We start from the raw sequence: 24682 nt of genomic DNA, 5'->3' as shown, positions 1-24682 counted from the left end.
GCACTTGGGTTCTAATAGATGGATTGACGGATGGTTGGTTTATATTTGATGCCTTTCTCGTTACAGTTGAGGTTTTTTTTCTCCCCTAACCAGTAACGATGATGATGATGTGCTCGAAAACCGTATATTTAATTTTGTTCGCTTTCTCGCATGTAGGAGACGGCCTGTGGTCTGCCATAGACATGTATGTATAAAGTATCATCGCAGAAGTGCTTTGCCGTGAGGACTAGAAACGGGAGATTCATTATCATCAAACCAGCGTCTTCGCGGGAAGGTCGAGACTATGGTACAAAAAAAAATCTGAAGTGTTTTTATCTCATTTTGCCCTTTGAAAATATTATTTTAAAGGTCATTACAAATATTTATGTTTGATCGAAGGATTTCACATAAAAATGAGAAAACATTCTTGAAATACCAAAAACTGTACGTGTATCCCACTGTGCGAAAAAAAAACGTTCAAAAGACATGTTGGAATTATTTTAGATCCGTGTTTGCCGTGTTGTTAGGGAATGGACCAGCATTTCAGTGTGAAATCGAAACTCATGCATAGTGTTTTACTTGATGATCTGTAGCGCCGAGCTCGTCATGTACCGAGATCCAGTATGGTTCTTTTTCGATAAAACGCTGAAAAATAGAACATGTTAAATCTATAAAGTCACACCAGGACCAAGACAACTGAATTTGAAAAAAAAATTTTTTTTTTAAGAGTTCAGGCAATTCTTCCTTCGGGCAGAAAGTGTAGTGTCATGTCGACACAAATATCAATCTGCCATTGAACTCTGCGGTTTTATGAAGAAAAAAAACTCTTGACTTGGCTTTATCAACTGCCCTAGGGAACACCTTATCTTGGCGGTATCCTTTAGAAATCTAAAATGTTCTTCTTTTCTGCGCCTTCGAATTTAGATAGATCACACCATCGGCTGCTCCAAAAACCATAAACACACGAGAGTGTTTCCAAAATTTTGCATTCCAACATGCGATATTGCGTTTCAAATGTTGCGAGGCGTTTCTTCGGAATCGACTTAAAGCTCGAGCCGGTGCAGTCACTTAGCCAAGGCGGTAAATTGGATTCGGATTGGGATCTATCTACCTATAGACAGGTATTTAGTAGTGTGTTCGAGCGCTTAGCCGAAAAAACGATAACCACCACCCGTTATCGTAGCCGGTTCGTTCGGGTTGGCTCGATGAAGCGACAAAATGATTCATATATGTGCATATTAAACATTGGCAATTATTAGGCCCCCAATAAAAAATATGTTAATTTCCCCAGGCCAATAAAACCGTTTGTTGGATTGATTTTTTTCACCACATTTTATGTTAACTCTGTAGTACGTGTGCAGGGCCATTCGGAACTGATATCGAAGCAGCACCCCCGCTACCTCGATCCGTTTCCGATCCCGCGCCAAGTTTATAGTGTGGTAAACGAAAGCCAGTAGGTACGTCACTGGGTTCAGGGGTTTTGATTTACGATCATAATAGTCCGTCACATGCTCTGTACGGAAAAAGTCACATTGTTGTTTGTATTTACTATGAACGATTGTTTGTTACTCCGTGCTGTTAGATTTGTTTCTTTATTGCCCGGTATATCTATTTACTGTTGTTGTTGGGCATTACAATGTACATTAAACGATATGTGATTAGAGTGGTGAAAGTGTTTTGCGAGTTTACAATCTGCCTATTGATTGAAAGATATGTCTCCATTTAATTAACCTTTTCTCGCCCAAATGGGATTTTTCCATAAACACAATAACCAAAATTAAAAAGAATTGAAGTTCTAGAGCCAATGCTTTGCTTAGATAAAACTTTTTTCTAAAAACCTCAATACCATATAGCATTAGGTTAAGGAGATGAAGTTTTTCTTCTTCAAATCTCAGCTTGATTATCAGCAAAGTGAGGTATTCCGGGGCGGGCGCATATCTCGGACGATTAGTTTAAGCATGTAATTAAATTTTATTTGTTTATTTGTTTCCAATGTAACCAACCAACGGCCGACCGATCGCTCGTGGATCGGTCAAAAGAAGCCAAACTCGTTCATAGGCGGGATCATAACCATACGCCATACATAAGTGTGCGCACGGACTGAGGGAAACCCGTCGATATATGATATGGTTCGAAGGAACGAGGAAGCAAAGATTCGAGTAGGGCAGAGAACGAGCACTTTCATATGGCATTAAAATTATTATTACTGCTATTACGATCACATCGTTGTATTTTATACTCCACTAGGCGCCAACAAGATGAACGATCTTGGAGCGCGAATATTGACGCCAACCAACATTGTGGTATAAATTTCTGATTGGTCCGGTCCAATGTTTGGAAATTTGGTCGGACGGAGGAGAAGTTCCTGTGCATATGAATATAAATCTGGAGAACTGACCACCCCATGCATGCACCCACAAGTAGTAGGTACCGACTGGAAAACAGATGATACTACGAATTAGACAATCCCTAGGTAGGCAAATTTATCATGAGCGTATAGTAATTTAACCACAAGCCGCTCAGATGCCGCCAACCTAACATGGTGATGTTGATGGAAGCATATTTTACGTGTTGTTGGTGGCGAACGGGTCTAACGAACATTCGGTGAACGTCTTCCAACACTACATCAATCGTATATCTGTCAACAGCTCAGATGGTTCGAAATATTCACTACTTCTCACGGCCGGCACTGTCCCAATCCTAGTCTCGGGCCACATGGCAACTGTGTATACACAGGAACGAATTTAGGTAGACATACACATATGAGTGTGCGCACTCCAGATGATTAATTAGCGGTACCGAGGAGTACGGTAACCGGCAACAACTGGATCCTACCGAGTTTACCAGCGTTAATCATTTAGTAAATCTTTACCGATAAGTTCTAGCAGACAGATTTTCCTTCACACCATAGCTCTTTGCCTACCATATAGGTCAAGGCAGGGAAACCACAAAAATGGCCCAGGCCCTTGTGTTGGCCTTATTTTTACCCGGGTGTCTGTTTCTCAAAATAAGTGAAGCAGCTTTTAAGAACATTTTCAAATATCGGAACTGACTAGATTTGTTGTTTTAAAACATGAACAAACAATTGGAATTCGTGAATCTCGTAAAATTTGAAACTGATTTTAACTTTCCAGATAATTTTTCGATTTTATATCGACAAGATAAATTCCAATGACACCGAATAGCAAGCAGCATTCGAGCAAAAGCAATCACCTCACTTTTTCTGGTGCTTAGTATTTATTTCATTTAAACTAAGTGAAATTTTAGAAGGAAAATATTCACTTCTAGCATGAGAAAATTTGTCGACCATCATCACTACCCGAAAAACATCTTCTACTTCTGGTGGTCGTTGTTGATCCCGCATCAATCAACAGAAGCATACACGGCGACGCTTGCTATGTTTGGTTGTTAATGTTGCGAAAATGTCGAAATTGAATCAATGAGATTCAACCGAGATTTTCAAGTCTCAAACTATTTGCAAGGGCATATTGGTCATATGTGGCTGTAATGTCGAGTTTAGAAATGTTGATTTCGAGACAGGATCATCACCACACATGGTGTTGTATGAAGCTATAACGAAACACATTCCGGCTCAAAAGCGAGCAACAAATGCAGATGACGACGAACGTATTGTCACACAATCGTATTATCAACCGGGATTCATTTTTTTTTTCGTGGCAGCAGCAGCTTTACACCCGAAATTCTCTAAACTCAGGATGATTGGGATATTTTTGAGCATAGCTCAGTGATGATCATGGAACAGGGGAAAACAGACTAGAAACCCAATACCGGGAATTGTGCGCTCGCCGTAGCTTCATCTCGCTTATCCTAAACCTACCAAAACTATCGAAACTAGGCCCAAATAGGAAGACGGTTGTAGTACGGAGAAACCTTTTCAATTATCGGAATTTGAAATTTTATACGATTTTGCCTTACTCGGCGTTTCGTGTGTGTGTAGCTGTAGGCCCATAGAATCGTTTTGAAATAAACTCTTGGAAAAGAGAGCACAATTGTTTTTTTTTTGGTTCCAGGAGACATTGGCCAACCAGAGTTTTAGTTGGAAAGGGGCTGTGTGAAAACAACAAAATTCAACGTGAAAAGAAACCTTGAAGTGCCCCTTTTTCTATAAGCCTCTCTAAAGGAATGATTTGACCGAGCATCTATGCACGCATCGGTTTAGCATAGCATACAAGTGAACACGATAGTCCTTGAAGAATGGTATAAAATATCTTCGTTGGTCTACCTGAACCTACCCCTAGCTAGTTATTTTGCTACCACAGGACCACTGCTGAGGATTATATTCGATAGAATGTTATTGGAGGAAAAAATCATTGTTGATCTTCGACTTGCAATAAAATAAAATCTGCTAGGTCGAATATTTTTCTTTGAAGCCAAATATGTAATTGTTTTATTGCCACCAAAACTTTCTTCTCGCATATTATCTTTTTTGGGCAATTTACAGCATTTTATTGCTTTATTTAACTTGTGAACAGTAAAACAAACCGTCCCGGGTCCCCAAGAAGAGATCTGTGAAGCATACATATTATAAAGTGGTAGTTTTTGAAAAAGCTTTTTCCGGCTATTAATTCGAGAGGTGACTTTCTAACTTTGATTTTCGGAGAAATAAGGTCGTAAAATTGAGTTTTCTTTGCAAATTAACTGGTGTTAGTTTGAAAATCGTTTCCAAAAGGGGAAAACCAACGGGGCACACTGTTCTTGATTTAAGTTTATAAGTTGTCTTGCATATGTTGAGGATTCGCAATCAATGGTTGTAAAACAAGAGGGCACACAACAAATCAACCGACCAAGAGGAGTCACTCAGCTACTACAAAGCATCGCTAAGACATTAAAAATTGGGGGCCAACTGGTGGGTTTCTCTTCTCCGTAAACGATTCTGCATGAGGCAGTAAAAAAAGCAATTATTTCTTTCAAAGTATTTTCACAACGTCGTGATACTTTGTTGCAATTGATTGAAAAAATATTTAAGCGGTGTGCTCTCTAATGCTCAGTTTTACATCAAATGTTTGAAGTACGTAAATATTGCCATTTTCAAACAAAAGAGTTCGTGTAACATCCACCCTTAAAAAAATCTGAATTGGATGGTTCAAGAATTAACCACAACCGAAAATTCGCATCTTCCTCTGTTCTTTCTCTATACAGTTCCTATTCTGTACGGTAAAGTTCCATCTGTCAGTCAAACTGTCTGGGCCAGTCAGTCTGCTGCGCGATCGGTTCAAAAAATTTCCCCTTTGAAGCAGCAGACCTTTAAAGTTGACCATAAATTATGAAGAATTTTAGCAGATTTTACAATATTTATCAACCAGCAACCATAAATTATCTTGAGAGATTTGTTTTTGTAGCTCTCCCATTCTGGTTCATTCAACGCGTGGCACGTTTTTCTTCAACGCTGGCTTTTGGTTGTTCTACTCTGCTCTAACTTTACTCTACTTCATCCACGACGATGACGATACGTTCGATCGGTCTGGTTGATGGTAATGTTGTCTTTCGTGGAAAATGCTCAGGCGAGCATCGAGAAACAGGGCTCCGTGCGACCCGACCAGAAGACGGGGGGAGGCTTGTGTGGTGGCGTACCGGAGCAAAAGGTTCAAATTCCAGAGTTATAATTGGACTCTCAACCATCCATGGTGGGTCATTATAACTGATCATCATTCAATCATAATTTCAGCGCAACGCTCTTCTGGCTATCCATTCATCGAGATTTTTTTTTATATTTTTATAATGATTGGTGGGCCCTCACGAGAGAGAGAAAGATACATATAGCAATGGCGGTGATCCGAAGCGCACCATTGCATGCCACGGCAGGAAAATATGTTTATTTTGTGTATATTTGGTAATCACATAGCTATAAAGCTGTGGAACAATTTAATAGCAGGTTAGCCATCGGTATAATTATTTCACCCAGCTGAAAATCAAAGGGGAGTATCACGACGGTCTCTTGTGCGAATCATGCCTTGTGTCTGCCTGCGCCTGCTTTTCGGGATCTGTTTTTGACAGTTGTCACGTGCGCCCAATCGTTTATCGAATGCATACTTTGAAAGCATGGCATCGTTTCTATTTTTTTCCAAAAAAGGCGGGGAGGCTCTCGCCGAATGTGCCCTTCAGAAAATAACATACTTTTTAAAGCACAGACTATCAGTTTGATAGGCTTTTAGAAGTCGTTTAAGGAAGCAATATTTTCAAGCAATCATTTATAAGTGTTATCTAATATATTATAATTTTTGGTCAAATGAAATAAATGTAATTATTGAAAAAGTGCCGATGAAAGTCTGTATAAAATCTGAATTTTAAATAGAAAATGTGGATATGAAACATAAATACCCTTTCAAGCTGAAGTTATTGTTATTGAACATTTAGAGGGATTCTGAACACAGAAACTGCGATTAAATTATGAATTTTTGATTTACAGTCTCATAATTTTGATAATAGCAGTAGGCGCTGACTCGGCGAGTAAACACGCATGTTTGGTTGTGTTTCTAAAAATTTTAAATTTTCTTCATTAGTACCTAATAAGGTATCTAATATCTAAAATCACAAGTCAAAATGAAATATTGATAAAATATTGACCTGAAATCTGAATTTGTAAACTAAATCTGAAAGATGAATTTTAAATCTGAATCTGAAATAATTTTGCACAGTTTCCTTCAAATACATCATTATTAAATTGATAGCTGACAAAACCGTTGATTATTCAAAGAATTACTGTGTGTAAGTGGTGGAAAAGTATGGAAACACTGTCAAAAATGTCCACAAAGTTCAAATCAAGCATTGGAGTGAAGCACATGATCGGCAACTACGGTTAAGAGTAATCTGGGAAGTCAATGCTCATATCAGCTTTTTTTAATTTTTATTAAGCGAAAAACTAAGGATACATCGCTGAAAGGTCCAAAAAATTTTCTCCGATAAGCTGATAGTGTTGCCTAGTAATGAGTCATTCAAACCTAACCTAAAACAACTTTTCTTGGGATTTTTCTCAAAGAATACAAAATTTGACCGATTGAATAGTTTCATGAAATCTGAAATCTGAATCTATAATCTTTTTTTTTTTGAACGTTTTATTAACGAATCTGAATCTGAAATCTGCATCAGAAATCTGAACCAGAATTCTGAATCGGAAATCTGAATTTGAAATCTGAAATCTGAATCTGAAAGCTGCATCTGAATTGATAATTCCAGATTTTTATTTGAAAAGTTAAAATAAATCCTTTTTTTAATGGTTTGAAAATGGTCATTTAACATAACAGTTTTCAAGTGCGATGAAATTTTGAACGGGTTTCTCGCAGCCGCCTAATTTTGATCATAGCAGTTTACTGGTAAAAGTAGGCATTGACTCAACGAAGCCCACGTGATTGTTTACGCTCCTGAGAAGTCAATTTAGATTGTTACAAATCAACTTAGAAAATAAGAATTAAAAAGATTGTCCAAAAATGTACAAAATTATCAATAACGAATAAGTTAAAGTGTACTAATATGTGAACCTGTTTCTTTTCTCACCCATCCAGATACGGCAAGAAAAACCTTATTACGTGGCAGACCCTGAAGTAGATTCCCTAGTAAGTATAACCGATTTTAAATGTTATTGTTTTGTTATTGAATCCAGCGATTCATAGTTTGGAATCGTGTAAAACCCTTGAAAATAGACTTTGAATATTAATCTTTTTTTCCTTTGTTTCACTTTTCAGATGGTGCAAGCTATTCAGGTGCTACGGTTTCACCTTTTAGAACTTGAAAAAGTAAGTATAGGAAACACTTTTGGAAAACTTGTAAATTCTATATTTTTGTATGACAGAAAACGCAACGCTACGATAGGCAGGAATGATAGAGCCCTCTTACCAATGACGATGACGACAATGACGACCCTGTAATTAACAAATTAATAGCCATTGACAGAAGGAATTTAAATGAGCTTTTGTAGTAGTAGGTAAAATGCAAGCTGATACCCGTTTTCTTCCCCCGATTCCTCCTCTTCTGAACCTACGAACCAATAATATAAATGTTGCCGCGAGACTAAGCCTCTTATTTAGAGGCTTTCAATAATGTGGTTCAGTTCAGTGTGGACGCTCGCGCACACGCCACGGTTACACCGTGCGGCGGGAGAGAGAAGAATGTCATAAAGTTTTACAACCCGTACAACTTTCTTAGTCGCGCCTTTGTTTACAATGTTTACGTAAAGCGCGTATAACCTACCACGCATATTGTTGTAGGCAAATAAATTCATTTCACTAATTGAATTAAATAGGAAAACTGTTGCCCAAACGCTTTGTTCGTCTTATTTTTGCTTAAAAATTCGGTAGGAAAAGCGCTGGAATGTTGAAATTTTATATTGCTCTCTTCCGGTCAATACGTCGAGCCAGTTTGTTTTTAGTGTAGTGCATCTGCTTTATCAATAAAACATTTTCTTCTCCTCGCTTTGACCGTGGACATGTATTCGATTAACAACGGAAAACAGGTGCGATGAGCCGATTTCCCCCTCGTACTTTTCGGTTAGGTAGAGCCGGTTCCAAAAAAAAAAGCAGAGAGAGCACATGAGAATAAGATTAGAGGCCCAAAACTCAACTGAGGTCAATTTTCATGAAAATAAAAATGCAAATTAATTTTAGTATTACAAATTTCGGTACTAATCACTTGGTTGTTAGCCATTAGCATTTTTTCGCTAGGGTGGATAGATGAGCTCCCGAAAATTCTCAAGACAGATCAGTGACGTGTGAATGCCGGCAATAAATAAAGCTTATGGCCCCCACTATTTCTCTTCTTGTTTGATCCCAACTATTTTGTTAGTTGATATGATTTTCCATAATACAATTAAATAACCCGTTCTGCTTCGAGGGAAAATGGTTCACAATGGAAACGGAGACTCTAATTGTTGCTGTTAGTTAGCTTTTTTTCTGTTTTGTGGGCCTACGACGACAAATGATGTGAATTTGATTCCTGATTTCAGATTGGAAAGGTGTGCCCCACCAAAGCAAGAAGATGGCGCGGGAGGAACATTCTTTTGTCTTGATATGCTAGTTTTTCGTTTTTTTTTTTTGGAAAACAAAACCAAGATCAAGAACACTTGCGGAAAAGATTTCCTCCATCTTGGCTATAATCTAAATATGGTATACGGCTATGGTGTGAGGTCTGAGAGCCTTCCATCCAACAACAGCCATTAGTGTTGTTGTGGTTCCTTCTTCAGTGTGTATTGTTGTTGTTGATATTCGGCGTGATGTACGCGAGGTGGAGCGAATCCATTTGGATGGAATAGAGAGGTAGTGAGTGAACTAACGCACCACCAAGCCAACCCAAAAGCAAGGCAAGAGTGAAAGAAGAGCGCACAGAAATAAGAGGCCCGAAAAGGCAAAAATAATATGTGCCCTTTGCATATATTAATTCATCAACGCTGCTGATTAGCATAATTTGTCATGAGTTTCGCCAATAGCGATTCGACTGCTCTGCTGCTGGCTGGCTGAGCAGTAGGCCGAGAGAGTAGGTATAATATTTTTAATGCGAAGGTAAGGCTCTACACACCACAATAGAGGAGGTTGCCAAAAGCAAGAACGAAATGTGTTGTTTGTGTATGAGTTGAGCTGAGAAGTCCAACAACAGGAATACCAACCAACTAACCAACCAACGGAAGGGGGTAAGCAGTTTTATGTATGAATATATTAAAGAAATGATACGTAAAATGTTTTATCGGGTTCAGGTATGCTTTTCCCGAAACAACAACAACAAAAAATGCTCGACTGAAAAGAATGCTCGATTTCCGCAACCTGTTTTCGGGTGGTTGGATGTTTGTATTGTTATCTTTTATCCCGAATCACTATTGGATCGTTTCCTTTTTTCCTTCTTTCTTGGGAGCGACCACCGGTTTCATTTCGATTGCAGAAAGATCAAAACACAAATGAGGAATAGAATGTTGTATGCTCGCCGCACCAATTGACTAAATTGTAACATTTCTTTTCGATGAGGGAAAACTTGGCGGGCTCGAAAAAAGGTGTGCTCGTCCATTTATTGGAGGGACGTTCCCGTCCGTTTTAGACGGACTGGGACAGCTGGCCTGCTACGATTCCAACTTTCTCCACCGACGACGACGACGTTAGTTTTTTTTTTTTCATTTTAGAGCTAATTTATTTCCAATGTTATAATTATCCCTTTTATCGTATTAATATAACATGAATTATCATCAAGTGTGCGCGGTGCAATCCAAGTGAGCTGGGCTCCTCTAACGAAACTACCTACCTCGTGTGAGTGTCTGTTTTAGAATGCGCACACGCAATTTGATGATGGTCGAAAGATAATTGTTTCACACCATGTTTCGTTAATTTTTTGAGCGAAGGGTAAATTGGTGGGTAGTGCAGAGCCATTAGAAGAGGAATCAATTAGAACAAACTATGTATGGCGCACGGATACTGTTGTTTGTAACAACATTGTAAGACCGCAAAAGTCTCGTAAATCAAAATTGTATTTACTGTAACGCAAGTCAAAGTCGAAGTTATAAAAGGTTTTGCTATTGTTTATGAAATGGTAGTGATTAAAGATCAGACTTCAATTCTCATTTCGAGATTGATTGATGTAGTTCCTTATGTAACATGGGAAACTCATTATCATCTTCTTTTACTACTTGTATACGGTAACTCGAAACACCAAGTTGTAATATGGATGACTTTTCTCAACTTGTTAGAAGCCGTTGTATCAACACTATCTACTCAAAAAGATATCCTCTACAAAAAAAAAATGAAAAATTAGCGACTGACAAGTACAATTGGATCACAGTCCGGAGAACTGGAAAACGCAACGCAACCACGTTTCCCCATGTTAGACCAGAAACGTTTCAAACGCAGTTCATGTGCAATAGATCCGTGTTTCGATTGCAACCTGTTAAAATCAGATTGAAAATTTTATCTGTCTTTCAGATCATCTTTTTATGATCCATGAAGATCGCTTACCAGATATGAAGGTCGATGAAAAAATAGGCTGACCGATAGAAGAATTATGTGATATAAATCAGATCTGCATACACGTGGGTTTGTGGTCCAACATACTAACATAAACTATGTAGAAGCCCGGACAAAGAATGAAAGCTCACGCCAGGAAGTTGATACATCATTCCGAACGGCGATCGGTCTTAATTTGATGTAAATTTAATAACTCATATGGTGGCGGTGCCCTATTAGTTTTTTTTCGAGTGACAGCGAAAAAATGCAACCCAGGCCGGGCGGAAGAAGAAAAACAAATCTTTCCCGATGCAAAAGAGTGGGAAAGATCATAAAATAGCTCGGTTTATTACGTGAATGCTGGTGAAGTTGAGACTCTCTGCCATGGTAAAGCTCCTTACATCGCTCGCTCAGCAGCAGCCTAGGGACACACATTTACGAGATTTTAATTTTCCTGTCATTTTTTTCGGGGAACATAAATTTCAGCGGCTTAATTTCCTTTTTTTTCTTCGTCGTCGGGTTCTTTGCCTCTACGCCCGCCCGCCATCATCTACCTATAGATCCGATCCGATCCACGTCCAATCGATCGCGCGCTGAACGCTTTTTTGTCATCAGGTGATTCATTTAGGTATATCCAAAGCTTCCCTCGCTCGCTTATCACTTTGGGAGAAGAAGAAGAAAACGGTGTGCGCGCCCAAGTGTAGGGAAATACCGACTGATTCCGAATTAATCTCGAGACCCAGCCGGTCCACTGAGTAAGCGGCAATGGAGCCGACAGACCGGGATCACCATTGATTTAGTTTTTCAACTGTAGCTCAAAACGCAGCGGTAAACATTGGGGTTTTATTTTTGAAAAATTGTCAAAGATCAACTCGTAAATTTCGTATACATCCAGTCGTCGTGAATCTATTTCGATAGTCTTTTTCTCTCTTCTTGATCACTAGCGTTTTTTTTTATTACAAAGAAGAAAAAAAAACTTGGGAAGAAACATAATGACGGGTTTCTGAATTTGGTGGATATTGATATTTATGGGAAATTCAAATGATATCTTATATCTGAGTACTAGTCTTTCCCCTCGCTCGCTTTTCTTCTTCTTTTTCTGGTCGATCGCAGAATCCCAACCTGCTCGAGCTGATGCTGAGTATATGGGGAGAAGAAAAAAAACTACGTTTGCCTTAAGGCCAAAAAGGAAAGACAAAAATCGTTTGTAACGAATGAACTGAGAATATAAAAAAACGAAAAAAAAATACGATTAAAGTTTCGTTAATTTTATTTCTGTCCCGCGTGGCATGTGAATAGCTCGTTGCCTCTCAGCGAGCGAGCGTTGAATAAATTCAAATAAAAAAAATATTTCTCCCTTTCATAAATTTGGTTCTCATCTCCTTAAAAATCTGACACTGCGCCCCAGCAGAAGACAGTGTGAGGCAGGTTGAGAAACCGCAGGGTACACAGCACCACACAAGGAATGATGAAAAATAGAATTGAAAATCAGAGTGAACAAGAAATTCATTTTAAAATGTTAGAATCTGTAATAGATAAAATTAAAGCGGCGTATAAGGCGAAACGAAACCTAAGCAAGGTTAATCTATACACAGTGTTCTTTCATCACAGGCTGCGCGGGGAGATGAACAGTAGAAAAAAAAGAAGAAGAGGCAAACAAAAACCGTATTATAAGAAGACGAAAATATATTCCTCCACTTGAGTTGAGCGTTGTCGTCGGCGGCGGCGAGTTTCGGGCCTTTACGCGTAAGTCCTCCGCAGCGTGGCCAAAATCTACGGATTTCTCCATATATCTACGAATTTTAACAATTCTACGGATCTACGGATCGATCCTCGAAATCCGCGGATTTTGAGCATTTCCTACGGATTTCCCACGGCTTATCGAAAAGAATAATAGGGATTCTGCGGATATACGAAAATTCTAACTGACGACCACAAAAAAGGTTATCATGTTTCATTCTACCGAAATCAGTATATTTTCCGTTTTTCGTCAAACCTACGGATTTGAGTGGTTTGCAATCTGGCAACGCTGGTCCTCCGTGAACTAAGTCCACAGTAACAGCCAGCCGCTGTTACCGAAAGATGACGACGGCGACGACGACGCATGGTTTCAGGTTTTGTGCCTTTTTTGTTGTTGTTTGTTGGATTTCGTCGACCATCCACCAGGTCGACTACAACATGACAGAAGCATTCGCACCCGCCGGCCGCGAGGGAGACAAAAATGCCGAAGGAAGATCATTCTTTGTGCCCAGAGACACCAACCAACCAGTTTACTCACCTTGTGAACCGGTTTTTGGAGCATATTTGAATATAAGAATACATTTTTTCTCAAAGATTATCCTAGCTTGCTACACGCTCGATTCATTCGGCCGTTTACTGTAGCGGAAAAGGTTAAAATTCCACACAATTATCGTTCATGCTATTGATTTTTCGAAAAACGTTATCCTAGATTGACTTCACCGAGTATCTTAGTAAGAGGGCTAGTATTTTGTTACGCACTACGTTTGTTTTTTTCGTCCGTTAATATTTTATCAAAACAAGCGAAACTAGTGGCTACCAGTAGTTGGACGACCGAAAAAGAAGTGTTTGATATCGATTAGGATAAGCTTGCCAGATTGCCCGGTTTTATCCGGGTTTGCCCGGATATTTGATGCAAAATTTCGATAAAGTCCGGTCCGGCCCGGTTGCCCGGATATCGTGAAAATAGTCCGGATATTGCCCGGATTTTTTCACAATTTTCACAAAGAAACCAAACAAATCAAAGTTTTTGAGTAAGTTTCAGCAAAATCGATTAACGGTATGGACATTTTCAACTGTTGTTTCAAATAATTTAGCTGATTTACTTTTATAAACCTTTAAATATTTAAGTGTTCCAATAAGTTTTTGGAAGTCTGCAATTACATTAATAAAATATTAATTTCAATTTTTTTTGCATTTTTTCTTTACTTTTATGTATAATTACACCTAAATTTTGCCCGGTTTTTGCCCGGTTTTTGGATTTGAAAATTTGAAATCCATGCCCGGATTTTGCCAGGTTTTTTTGAAAAAATGCCCGGAATTGCTAGGCCCGGATGGGAGTGGAAAAAATTCTGGCAACCTTAGATTAGGAAAAGGCACATCGAAATGTGCAGCTAAGTCTTTGTCATTCTGAAAAGGATTACTGAAATATCGGGAGAGCTATCGATCGAAATTTCCTCCAAAATATTCAGATAACCGAAACCTTCTGTTTATTGCGCAAAAACATGGGTGAAAACGTCTTTTGGAATATTTTCCCTCGTTCAATTTTTCAATTTTTCCTTAATTTTTACGCCAAAATTGATCATTTTATTCAGCCGCTGCCGCTGCGACTTTGCCTGTAGCTACAAGACCAGTGGAAGAGAATGTTTGGCCAAGTCCTGGCCAAGTACCTGAAGAATTATTTCAGTTTTTCCCTCGGTCTTCCTCTTCAGAATCCTTTGAAGCTGCTTGTATCTCAGGGTCATCGGCCATCCGGAACCGGCCTTTTTTCGATACTCAGCTTGTTATCCTAGAGTGTCAAGACGTTGTAGATGTCAAAGCTGACGTATCCGGCATCCACCAAGTGCCATAAGGTCCACTGTTTTTGACGCGCAGATTGTCTTAACTTGAACGCGCACATTCAAAACGGAGTAGCTTCACTGTTTTCGCAATCACAGACCAAGTTTGAATGATAGTGGTGTCATATTTTGACTGTTGACTCATGGCTCACAAACAGCGATACCAGAAAAAATCATTACATTATCATTATCAGACAAAAATATGACATCGCTGCTCACAAATCCCCCGAAACATGGGTCACTATGATAGACGCTACATAGGAAATTTTGTAAGTGCGTAAATTCCATTTTTTTTAATGCATACGTTATTTGCTAGTACAAATGCAAGCGTTGCAAGTTACCTCACCTTATTGCCGGCCAGCCAGTCAGCCAGCCAACCAGCACACGGAAGCCCCATCAAGCCCACCACTGACTGTGCCGACTGTGCGCTGACTAACTGTGGAATGGTTTCTTCCGTACGATCCCCAAACAAATGACGAACAGCCACCACAAGATATTTGCGTGGTGATAATCATTTAAAATGCAGCATGACTTGCGACCTGTATTACTTCTTAGTCGTGTTGCTTGCTGTTGATTTGTGATTTTCTGACTGACGAGTGCGCTTGTTATACCTAACCATCCCATCACACCGGGGACGACTTTGTCCAAGGGGCTGCTAAAACCAATAACATCGACACGTATCGACAGACAAACAGTTCGACTGCCGACGGGTTGAATGTGGGGAAAAAAAACTCACACACGAAACCTCTAACTAACCACTTTGCCTCAGCCAGCACACCGATGCGCCAACCAGAACATTACCTACAACAGTTCAGTCCGGCAGTGATGTCTTACTTTTTGTGTGACCTTCACAGTGACACACTTGCTTGCTTGCTTCCTTGCAGGCATGCAGGCACTTGTTTATAAGGGCTCTTGTGAATCGCTCCTCCAATCATATGCAAAATTTTCTGCAACTACAACAACCGAGAGTCAAGTACCCTTGCCTAGTAGCGCGATATGCTGCGATCGAGACAACCAACAACACATGGCGAAGAGGTACATATTTATCAACTTTATTATTAGCTTTATTTTAGCAAATTGTGCATTGTACGGTACGGCACGACCGAACGCCACTCGCAAAACGGCGACCTGAAGCGAACAAGCGAGCGGTGGCATATCGTTGTCGTTTTGGCTGTTGCTGGTTGTTGAGCGCATCGGTGCAGCAGCAAACTATGGTTCAGCCTGCTGGGATTGGAGTAGGTAGGACCAGTGACTTGTACAATGCGGCCTGCCTGCCTACACACAAAGTTGCATCTCCTGTACTGGTGTGTAGTGCACGCGTGGGATGTACTCGAAGCGTCGCCGTACATGACTTACGGTACATTTTTGTCGGTAATCACACAATAAATATGTTTGTCCGATTTGTATACTGTATGTTTGTTCGTATTGCTGTACCTTCCTTGCGCTCAAGGAAGGAAAAAGGTTCACAGGCGTGAAAGAAGTTTGTAAACATACATACACGTACCCCAAGTGCAGTGACTGTGTGTACCTATATTTTTACTAAGTTATTTTCACCGTGAGAGACAAGAATACGTACTGGAAGAGACGCAAAAGACTGGACCACATTTACATAGCTTAATTCAACAAAAAAAAAATTACACCAATGAATGACACCTCAACCCGCTGTGACTGACAAATTCCTACTTTCCTTCTCTTTCAGGTGCACGAATTATGCGATAATTTCTGCCATCGATATATTTCATGTTTAAAAGGTAAAATGCCAATAGATTTAGTGATTGACGAACGGGACACCACCAAACCACCAGAACTAGGCGGTGCCAATGGCGAGGGTAGAAGTAATGCAGATTCAACATCACATACAGATGGAGCTAGCACACCAGACGTTGTGAGTACCCCCTTCGCGGGAGCACATGGTCCTATATTGGCGAGCTACAATGCGGTGGTGCACCCATGTTCGTAGTACGACTATGACCTTCTTGCAAAAACGAAGCGGGTGCTCACAATGCCCTGGGATAATGGCCAGAACTTCGCTTGAGATCGCGCTGACTATGCTTAAAACTGTACTACTTTAGATACAAACAAATTAAAAATAAGACAAAAATACCAAAAATTAAGCAAAAAAAACCATAGCATTGTTTCAAATTTGTCATTTTTCGAAAAAAAAAAGCAGCAGTAAACAGCAGAAGAACAAAAACACTCAGTAACCCATAACAAAATCTGCATTAATATCTTTAGAGAGCTACCAGCGCTGAATTGAGATGATTAATGAAGTTTGCAGTATGTACAGAAGCCATGTCTACATTCCAGGACACAACAAACCTCGCTCCAAGTCCATGTGAAAAAAGAGACACGTCTGGATAAAAACACCCAACCACTCTTCTGAGACAAACAGGGACTGGCTCGTGTGCATGTGAGTAAAACGCAAAGAGAAAAACGGAGAGAACACAACACAAACAATGGAGACACAGTGAACAAGAAGAATATGGCGAGCAGGTCTGTGAGTGAGTGCAAACAATCACACACCACACCACTCTTGACCACCTCTTGCTCTTGGGTGCAATGCTTCCTTTGTGTGTATGTATAATCTCGTTTTTCATCTAGCATATTACGATGATGCATCGATCCGTGAGTCCTGTTGTGGTCTTAGCTGAGCAAGCAAAAAATTAAAAGAAACGGAGCTAACTTTAAATATGCACAAATCGTTAATTTTTCAATGATTTGCGGACTCTGTACATACTGAAAACTACTGACTGTCATCAGTAAATTCATATAGTCAATATAACGTGAGATCAGTTATATTTGTTGAAGAAAAAACAGTACATTCAGTACAGAAAACAAAACAAAACCAGTAATGATGCGACAAATGTACGAATCTGATGTATAGAATATAAAGGATAAAGAAATGCAACTTTATATACGTAATTAAAGTGTAAGGATTTGAATCAGTAAAAATCATTTCAATTTTACTTCAAAATGAATCAAAACAAAACAAAAAAAGTAAACAAGTAATAAGCAGATCAAAGCATACCAAGCTGTTATGGCAAACCAGGAAATGATAAAGAAGAAAAAAGTAGCAAGTATACTTCGTTTTTGCAAGAGGCCCATATAGCTCGCCAATTTCTCATTATCCGGAACGATTTGACAACATTGTGTGTACCTGTGTCTGTGTGTATGTGCGCGCGATTGATTGATTGGGTTTATGCACAGGTAACAAAATGTAATGAAGACCCATCAAAAGAGTTTTGTCACTTTTTTCAGCGCCTACTACCAGTATTCTACTGACCTCACATACTGATAAAAGCAATATCAGCTACGCGAATTGCGATCGATATCGATCGAGAATCATTTGCTCTTCTATTGCGTAGAAGAGTGCACACTAACTTTGTTGTCAAATGGTTCCGTATTTGCATGTATAGATGTATTTAGTTATTTTTTCTACTTTGGAAAACACATATATTTTTCAGTTAATATTTGTAGTATTATTGTTTATCTTTCCCCTACGTCCGTTTTGTTACGGGTTTTCCGCTTTGCCGATGACCATTGCGAAAATGATATACAAAAAAGGCTACAAAGGGCTTCTTTTGTTGACTTTTTTCTTTTTGTGATCACTTTTCTTCTTTGCGATACTGTTCGAGCAACAAGAATCTCTTGCCAACGAAACTTGAATTTTTTTAAACCAAAAACAAACAAAAATATTTTATTCAAACTCACTCGTTTTGCTTCCAACGAAAAGAGCACAAACGGTTGGGTTCTTGCAAATTCGATCGAAATTCTTCGATATTTTTTTTAATAGCATTTTGAAAAGGTAGATTTTAAGGCCCAAAATTAAAACAAAAAAAACTAGCAGAAATTTTTAGTTGTTTCAGTTATTGCTTATTGAATTCTACTTAAATTATCCTTGCTCTTGCTGCCTCCAGCTCTTGGGGGAAAAACCAAGCTTAGCGAAAGAGTAAAGTAAACAAACATTCAAGGACAAAACAAACGATATACGTAAATTAAATATGACTGAAATTCCTTTCTCACCCTAAAATAGTTATTCACTGAGCAATGAAGTTTGTCCGATGGCGTTGCTTGGTCAAAAACAAAAGCTAATCTAACCCGACTAGGCAAAATGTACCCCACTACACTTATCAATAAAAAAAATACGCTATTAACGGTGTAAAGCGGGTGGTGACTAATTATGTATACGATTTTAAATCCTGAATTACGTAAGACTTTGATATTTGACAAAGTTACACACACCTCTATTCCAAGGTCGTTATAGCTTGATTTTTAACGGAGCAAATCCGCAGTCGAATGCCATTTTCAGAGCAGTAATTTTTTTCAATTTATTGAGAATTAAAACAAAACTGCAATATGACATTCGACTTTTGTTTCTGAGTAAAAACCAGCAAATTGGATATACATAGTATACTGGAGCAAACTGCAACCCGAACGTGATCAATGATGTATACTTAAAAGCATTTACGCATTTTTAATCAATCATGAGCTAATTCCATAGAAACGTGAAAGCAAAGAAGCTTTTCCGGCTTGTTGTACGGATAAGCTTGACTATTTCCACTAGACTTCAGCAGGAAGAAAGAATAGAAATCAAAATTGCAGCAGATTTTCAAGAAATGCTGGAAACAGAAAAAAAACTACCAAACGAAACATCAGTATACCGCATCTAAAATGATTAAAAAATTAACAAGATAGAATAAAATTCATACCAATGTCTCTCAAATTATATAAATAATTCAACGATTAGTAAGCATGAAACAACCACGCATCCAACCCTATATACAATTTACGTAGATAGTTTATAAGTTAAGAATAAAATTTAAAAACAAAATCGATGAAAAGCGTATACGAACTATATTTAAACGAAGAAAAAAATGAAAACAACATACAAAACCTGCAAAAAACCCAATGGAAAAGAACAAAAATATTTTATTAACAAAATATTTTTTGTAAGTATGTAATTAAAGAAAGGTATATTTAAATTAACTCAATCTATGAAAAGTAAGACAAACCAGAGGAAAACTAATAATATTAAATTAACACAGAAGGTAATTTAGCTAAACTCGCTTCCGGCGATCATTCAACATAAAAGAAAAAGAATAAATTAAAGTTCTGTTGGATTAGGGAAAAAACGTACGATAAACAAGCTATATGGGCATTTTAAGTTTAAATATAAAATAAACGAAAAAAAAACAAAACAAAATATCAAAATCAACCAGATTCGGAAACAATAATTTAATTAATAAAAAAAACAAAATAAATGCAAAGAAATCATACTCAGTATACAAGAAAGTAAAATTTGTGATTTTATTTTATATCGTAAGAATTGTAATTAAAGAATATTAGTGAAAAATAATGCAGAAAGGACAAACAAATTTCAAAACAAGAAAAAACAGCTAGAAAACAAGCGCTGGTGAACAGATGTTTAGACAATTTTCATTATGTTTGGCAATCATGTATGTTCTTTTTTGTGTTTGTTATAACACTCGATCAGCGAGGTCCGAAAAAGGTAAACAACTGAGATAGTAAGCTTCCGTTTATTCCAGTTAAACAAAAAATCAAGGAAAAGGATAAGTGTAAAATTAGATTAGCAGCTAGCAAAGAAAGAAAAGACCGGCACTTGTTTGATGACGATTCATTAGATTTTCTTTAAATAATCCAGATTTTGACTCCATAAATATTTTCTATCATACAAAATCCAAGTTAAACTTGATTTCAAAATAAGAATATAAAAAACAACTTCTAAACTAAATTCACACGGAAACTAGTTTATAATGTTTAAAAAAAACATCTAAATTTTTCAAACAAGTGACGGTTTATTCTTTTTTCACCTTTCAGACAGGAAAACTCGAATAACAGAAAAAGCAAGCAAAAATGGTAAAACGCTCAGATATTGTAAACCCGAACGATGGTGTGTAGAAAGTTTTAAGTTAGTGTTCACGCTGTTTTTATTATGATTATTATTATTATTATTATTGGAGAATTATTGTCTATTGATTATTGTAATTTTTATTTTAATATACAAGGCAAAAACTAACTTATCAAAATTTAAAACAAGCAAACAAAAACGATGAATTCACAAAATAAGCAGCGGGTGGTGTGTTCTTCGAACCACACACGAGCTCATTCAGTAGTAACGTATAAATATTGAACATATATGAATTATTTTTTAACAAAATAAATGTTTTGTTGTTAAAATATAAACACGCGTGTCTAGTGTCTTTTCATTGAATGAATATCTGCAGTCCCATAAAATGTGTAGATAACTGGGATATGTACATATGTACGAGAGAAAGGATCGCCAAAAAAAAATCACCGGAGCATCGATAGCAGTCTCAAGAATGGGAACATCACTTTCTTCAACGGATATCAATAATCGGAAAACGCTTATGGACACCCTGTAGATTTATAATGGTTTGTGAAATAGTTAAAAAATTAAAAAGGTTTCTTGATGAAGCCAAGGTTCAGTCAAGGTTTATTAAATTGAATTCAACTTACGAATTTTAAAAAGAATAATTTAAAAAAAAAAGGATTTCATCTGGCCTCTTAACGTACAACATACATATGCGGGAAAAATTCTACATATTTCTTCTCCTTACTTTTGTGTGCTACAATATGGCGCAAGCCCTTCGAAGATCGCCATATTATTTGAGCTGAAAAAAAATTAACTAAAGAAAGACTTTTAGATGAATTTAAGGTGTAAATATAAAAAAATTCCGAATGCAAATTACATTATTAAAATCGGATTTCAAATTCAAATTCAAGAGTAGGTACTTAATCCAAGAATTCAGAATCAGAATTTAGTAACAGAATTCCAAATCAGAACGTGAATTCAGAATCAGAATTCGGAATCAGAACTCAGAATGAGAAATCAGAATCAGACAAACAAAAATAACGGTAATTAATCTCTTGATAGAATCAAAATTAAGAATTGGAATTCAGCATTATGATTCAGAATCAGAATTATTAAGATAAGTTAACCATCGTTTAATTTATTTTAGTAAATTTATTTTCGGCATATCGATTGAAATGTATATTCTTAGACCTATTTCAAAACCAATATCAGAATTAGAATCTAGAATCAGAACTCAGAATGAGAAATCAGAATTTAGAATCAGGATTGGAATTCAGACTTATAAATCAGAATTCGAATCAGAATTCAGAATCAGAATTCAAAACCAGAAATCAGAATCAGAATTCAAACTTCTGAATCGGAATTCAGAATCAGAAATCGAAATCGAAAGTAAATTTCAGATAGTTCAGATCCAGAAATCAAAGTTAAGAATCAACTTTGCATAACTTTCAAGTCATTATTTACATGCTATCCTGATCGGGTTCATACTTCTATCGAATTTCCAGTTCAAGTTTCGTCTTTGACTTTTTCCGGGAGAATATCCTCACTGCTCACTGCTCCTAATTCTTCATCGGATATTTTCTCAACTTTTTTACCAATTCATGCTCACATCTCCCTACAAAACTAAAAACAAATAAAAATAATACAATCAAGAATGCATTGATTGACAATCAATTCCAAATTTTGCTGCCAAAATAACAAACAAATACTCGTTCGTCGTAAACTACGAATAACTTGATCACCGAATATGCCTCGAGGCCTACTGGGGTTGGGGAAAATTTAGCGGTCAAATGTTTCAGTCGATTATTATTTGTTGATTCTGGTTTTAAAAACAATTACTAAGGCAAACAACACACGCTACCCAAATTCAACGCAGCATCAGGGCAACGGATTATTTGGTTAATTCTGCTATTGCTGTGGTTCGGCGTTCAGCAGAACATCATCATCCTTGGCCTGGCACCGTAGCGGAAATAAATACAATCGTCGTAAACTACACAAAACACGCGGAGGACATGGAGAATATAAAGGCCAGCACGTGCCAAATGTGACTGGAAGGTTCTTAAATACCGCGTGTGTGTGAGAACCACCCGCGTGGGGTGATTACCCGTTTTCGGAAAATTATTTTCGCTCTTAATTCTTGTTTCATCAACAAACAGTTTCCATTATAAATTCATCGGTTTGCAGTCATCCTTCTCGATCCCACCACAAGGCTGCCTGCCATCCTTCCGTCTTTGGCATTGTGTGCGTCATCTCGGATTAGGATGACGAGACGAGTCCTGGGGCACCCAACAATGGCAATGGCAGCACAATAGAGAGCACACGTCACCGAGGCAAACTCATTGATGGATGATGTGAGTGTTTGTGAAGGCATTGTGACGATTGTGTGAAACTGGAACTAAACTGCTGTTGCTGCTGCTGCTACTGCGAAAAAAAAACAGAGAACGCCTAGAATACCGTTTTCAATCCGTCCATCCCCGGCCTTCGAAAACTCCAATCCGGGTGGGAGCGAATCTTTGAAAATAGACCACAAAACTGCGGCCACAGATTTGAGGGCGATTTTCTTTTGACGCGTGAGAATACGGACAAAACAAACGAATGAACGCTTCAGCTTCGGATTCAGCAGCAGCAGTCAGGATGGTAATTTTTATTCAAATGTAATGCCCGCTTAGAGCACTTTTTATGGCGCATGTTTCCCCGGGAGAGAAATTTCATAGCTCCTCCTGGCTTTGGAAAAATCCCCGTCCCCGGCTGAATGTCTGTCTGTCTGTCTAACTGTCTGGTGGAGGTGTGTTCTCTGGACTGCAGCAGTCAGTGGCCGTTGTTTTCTGGTGTGGTGGGATATCCGGCAAGGATGAATGAGAGTAAGACGCAACCCGCCATTAAAATCAATGTTTTGCAGAAAAAGTTGCCTCCCGGTATTTTTCCCGTGGTGACTGCAGTACGTGACCGGGGTTTTTTTTTATCATCCTCCTTATGTTACAACAACAGCAGGAACCGGAAGAAAATGATTGAAAATTTGCATAATTTTCAATTTGATTCAATTGATGGGATGTAAAGTTTTCGGTTAACTGGTTGACTTTTCGGGAAAGAAAAAGTTTACAAATCCTTTCACCACTTTGAAAGTTTTTAATAGAAAACAGTAATAAATTATAAGTTCTGAGGGACTAAAACCAGCTGTTTTAAGAAAATTATGAGTTTTCCGAGGATAATTATTTCGAGTCTAGCTGTCATACATTAATAGTGGTAACAGAAATGATCAAGGATTCAATATTTTTGTGTAACTTCTTCACATAAAGATTTAGTTACTGTCCAGGTCTCAGTAGGCCGGAAAACATACATTGTTGGGGAAACTGCATGCCACATAAACAAACAAAACTTGACAAGCATATTGTTTTTTTCCCACAAAACCCATATTTTAAAGCTCGTTCGATACCCTTAGAGCACCTGTATCCGTGGTCCAAACAGCCGGTTTAGACTCTAATTCCGACCCAAGCAACCGCATCCGTGTTCCATTATACCAGTTTTATCTCAACATTTTTAGAACCGGTATAAGGATTGATCTAAAACTGAGATGAGATTGATTCCAATTTGACGCAGTTCCCAACCGATTGACAGGATTGGATTGGATCTTATTTCGTTGGTTCAATTCTTGTATAAATTAGACCCAAGAATAGACCACGGATACAGATGCTCTTAGAGTCTCAGTTTTAAATTCCACAATCACTCGAACATTAAATTGGAAAGCTAGATAGCGTTCGCTTATATTTTCCTGAATTTGGAATTTTTGAGATTGACTTCATCAAACAAAAGTTTACTCTTTACAAAATTTCAATGCTTATAAAATTCGTATTTCTTTTTACCGGCGAAGCAGTTCAATAATGATGTTTTTTTTTTTATTTTTTTTATTTCACTTTTCACTAACAACCCTCGAAAAATATTTTGACCTGATGAAAGGTGTGCGTTTGAAACGGTTCGATCCTTGAAAAGTTTCATAAGTTATGACGTATCTAACGGCATTTGTAGTAGTAGGTACGGTAAACATAAATTCTCGGTACATTCCAAGCATCCATAACGCATTTCAAAGCGTCCGGGAGAAAAAAATCTTACTTAGAAAAATAACAACAAATTTTGAATTTGCTTCACTGTATCTTATTTTTCAATGAACCGATTTATTAAACTAAAATTATAGTTTTTTGTTTCGTTAATTTGATGATCATTTTCATAGAACATACTTGGTCCCTCAAACATCTCAATTCTTTAATATATGTATATTTGAATGACGATTAAGATGATTTGAATGTGCTTTTCGGGTCATATCAACATCAACCCGAACAGCTATAGAA

The 24682-nt window shown here is 37.9% G+C and overlaps 1 protein-coding gene across 1 annotated transcript in view; it reads left to right on the top strand.

Moving 5' to 3' along the window:
• LOC129739023 (homeobox protein homothorax) overlaps nucleotides 1–20689 on the top strand; it is a 46405-nt gene extending 25716 nt beyond the window's left edge. The window contains exons 4-6 of the mRNA XM_055730396.1: nucleotides 7500–7550; nucleotides 7680–7730; nucleotides 16185–20689. Of these exons, the coding sequence (XP_055586371.1) occupies nucleotides 7500–7550; nucleotides 7680–7730; nucleotides 16185–16445 (363 nt within the window). The 3' untranslated portion in view covers nucleotides 16446–20689. The remainder of the gene's footprint in view (nucleotides 1–7499; nucleotides 7551–7679; nucleotides 7731–16184) is intronic.
• The last annotated feature ends 3993 nt before the right edge of the window (nucleotides 20690–24682 follow it).

Source organism: Uranotaenia lowii, chromosome 1 (assembly GCF_029784155.1).
Source record: "Uranotaenia lowii strain MFRU-FL chromosome 1, ASM2978415v1, whole genome shotgun sequence".
Lineage (NCBI taxonomy): Eukaryota > Metazoa > Arthropoda > Insecta > Diptera > Culicidae > Uranotaenia > Uranotaenia lowii.
This window is presented reverse-complemented; position numbering and strand designations above follow the sequence as displayed.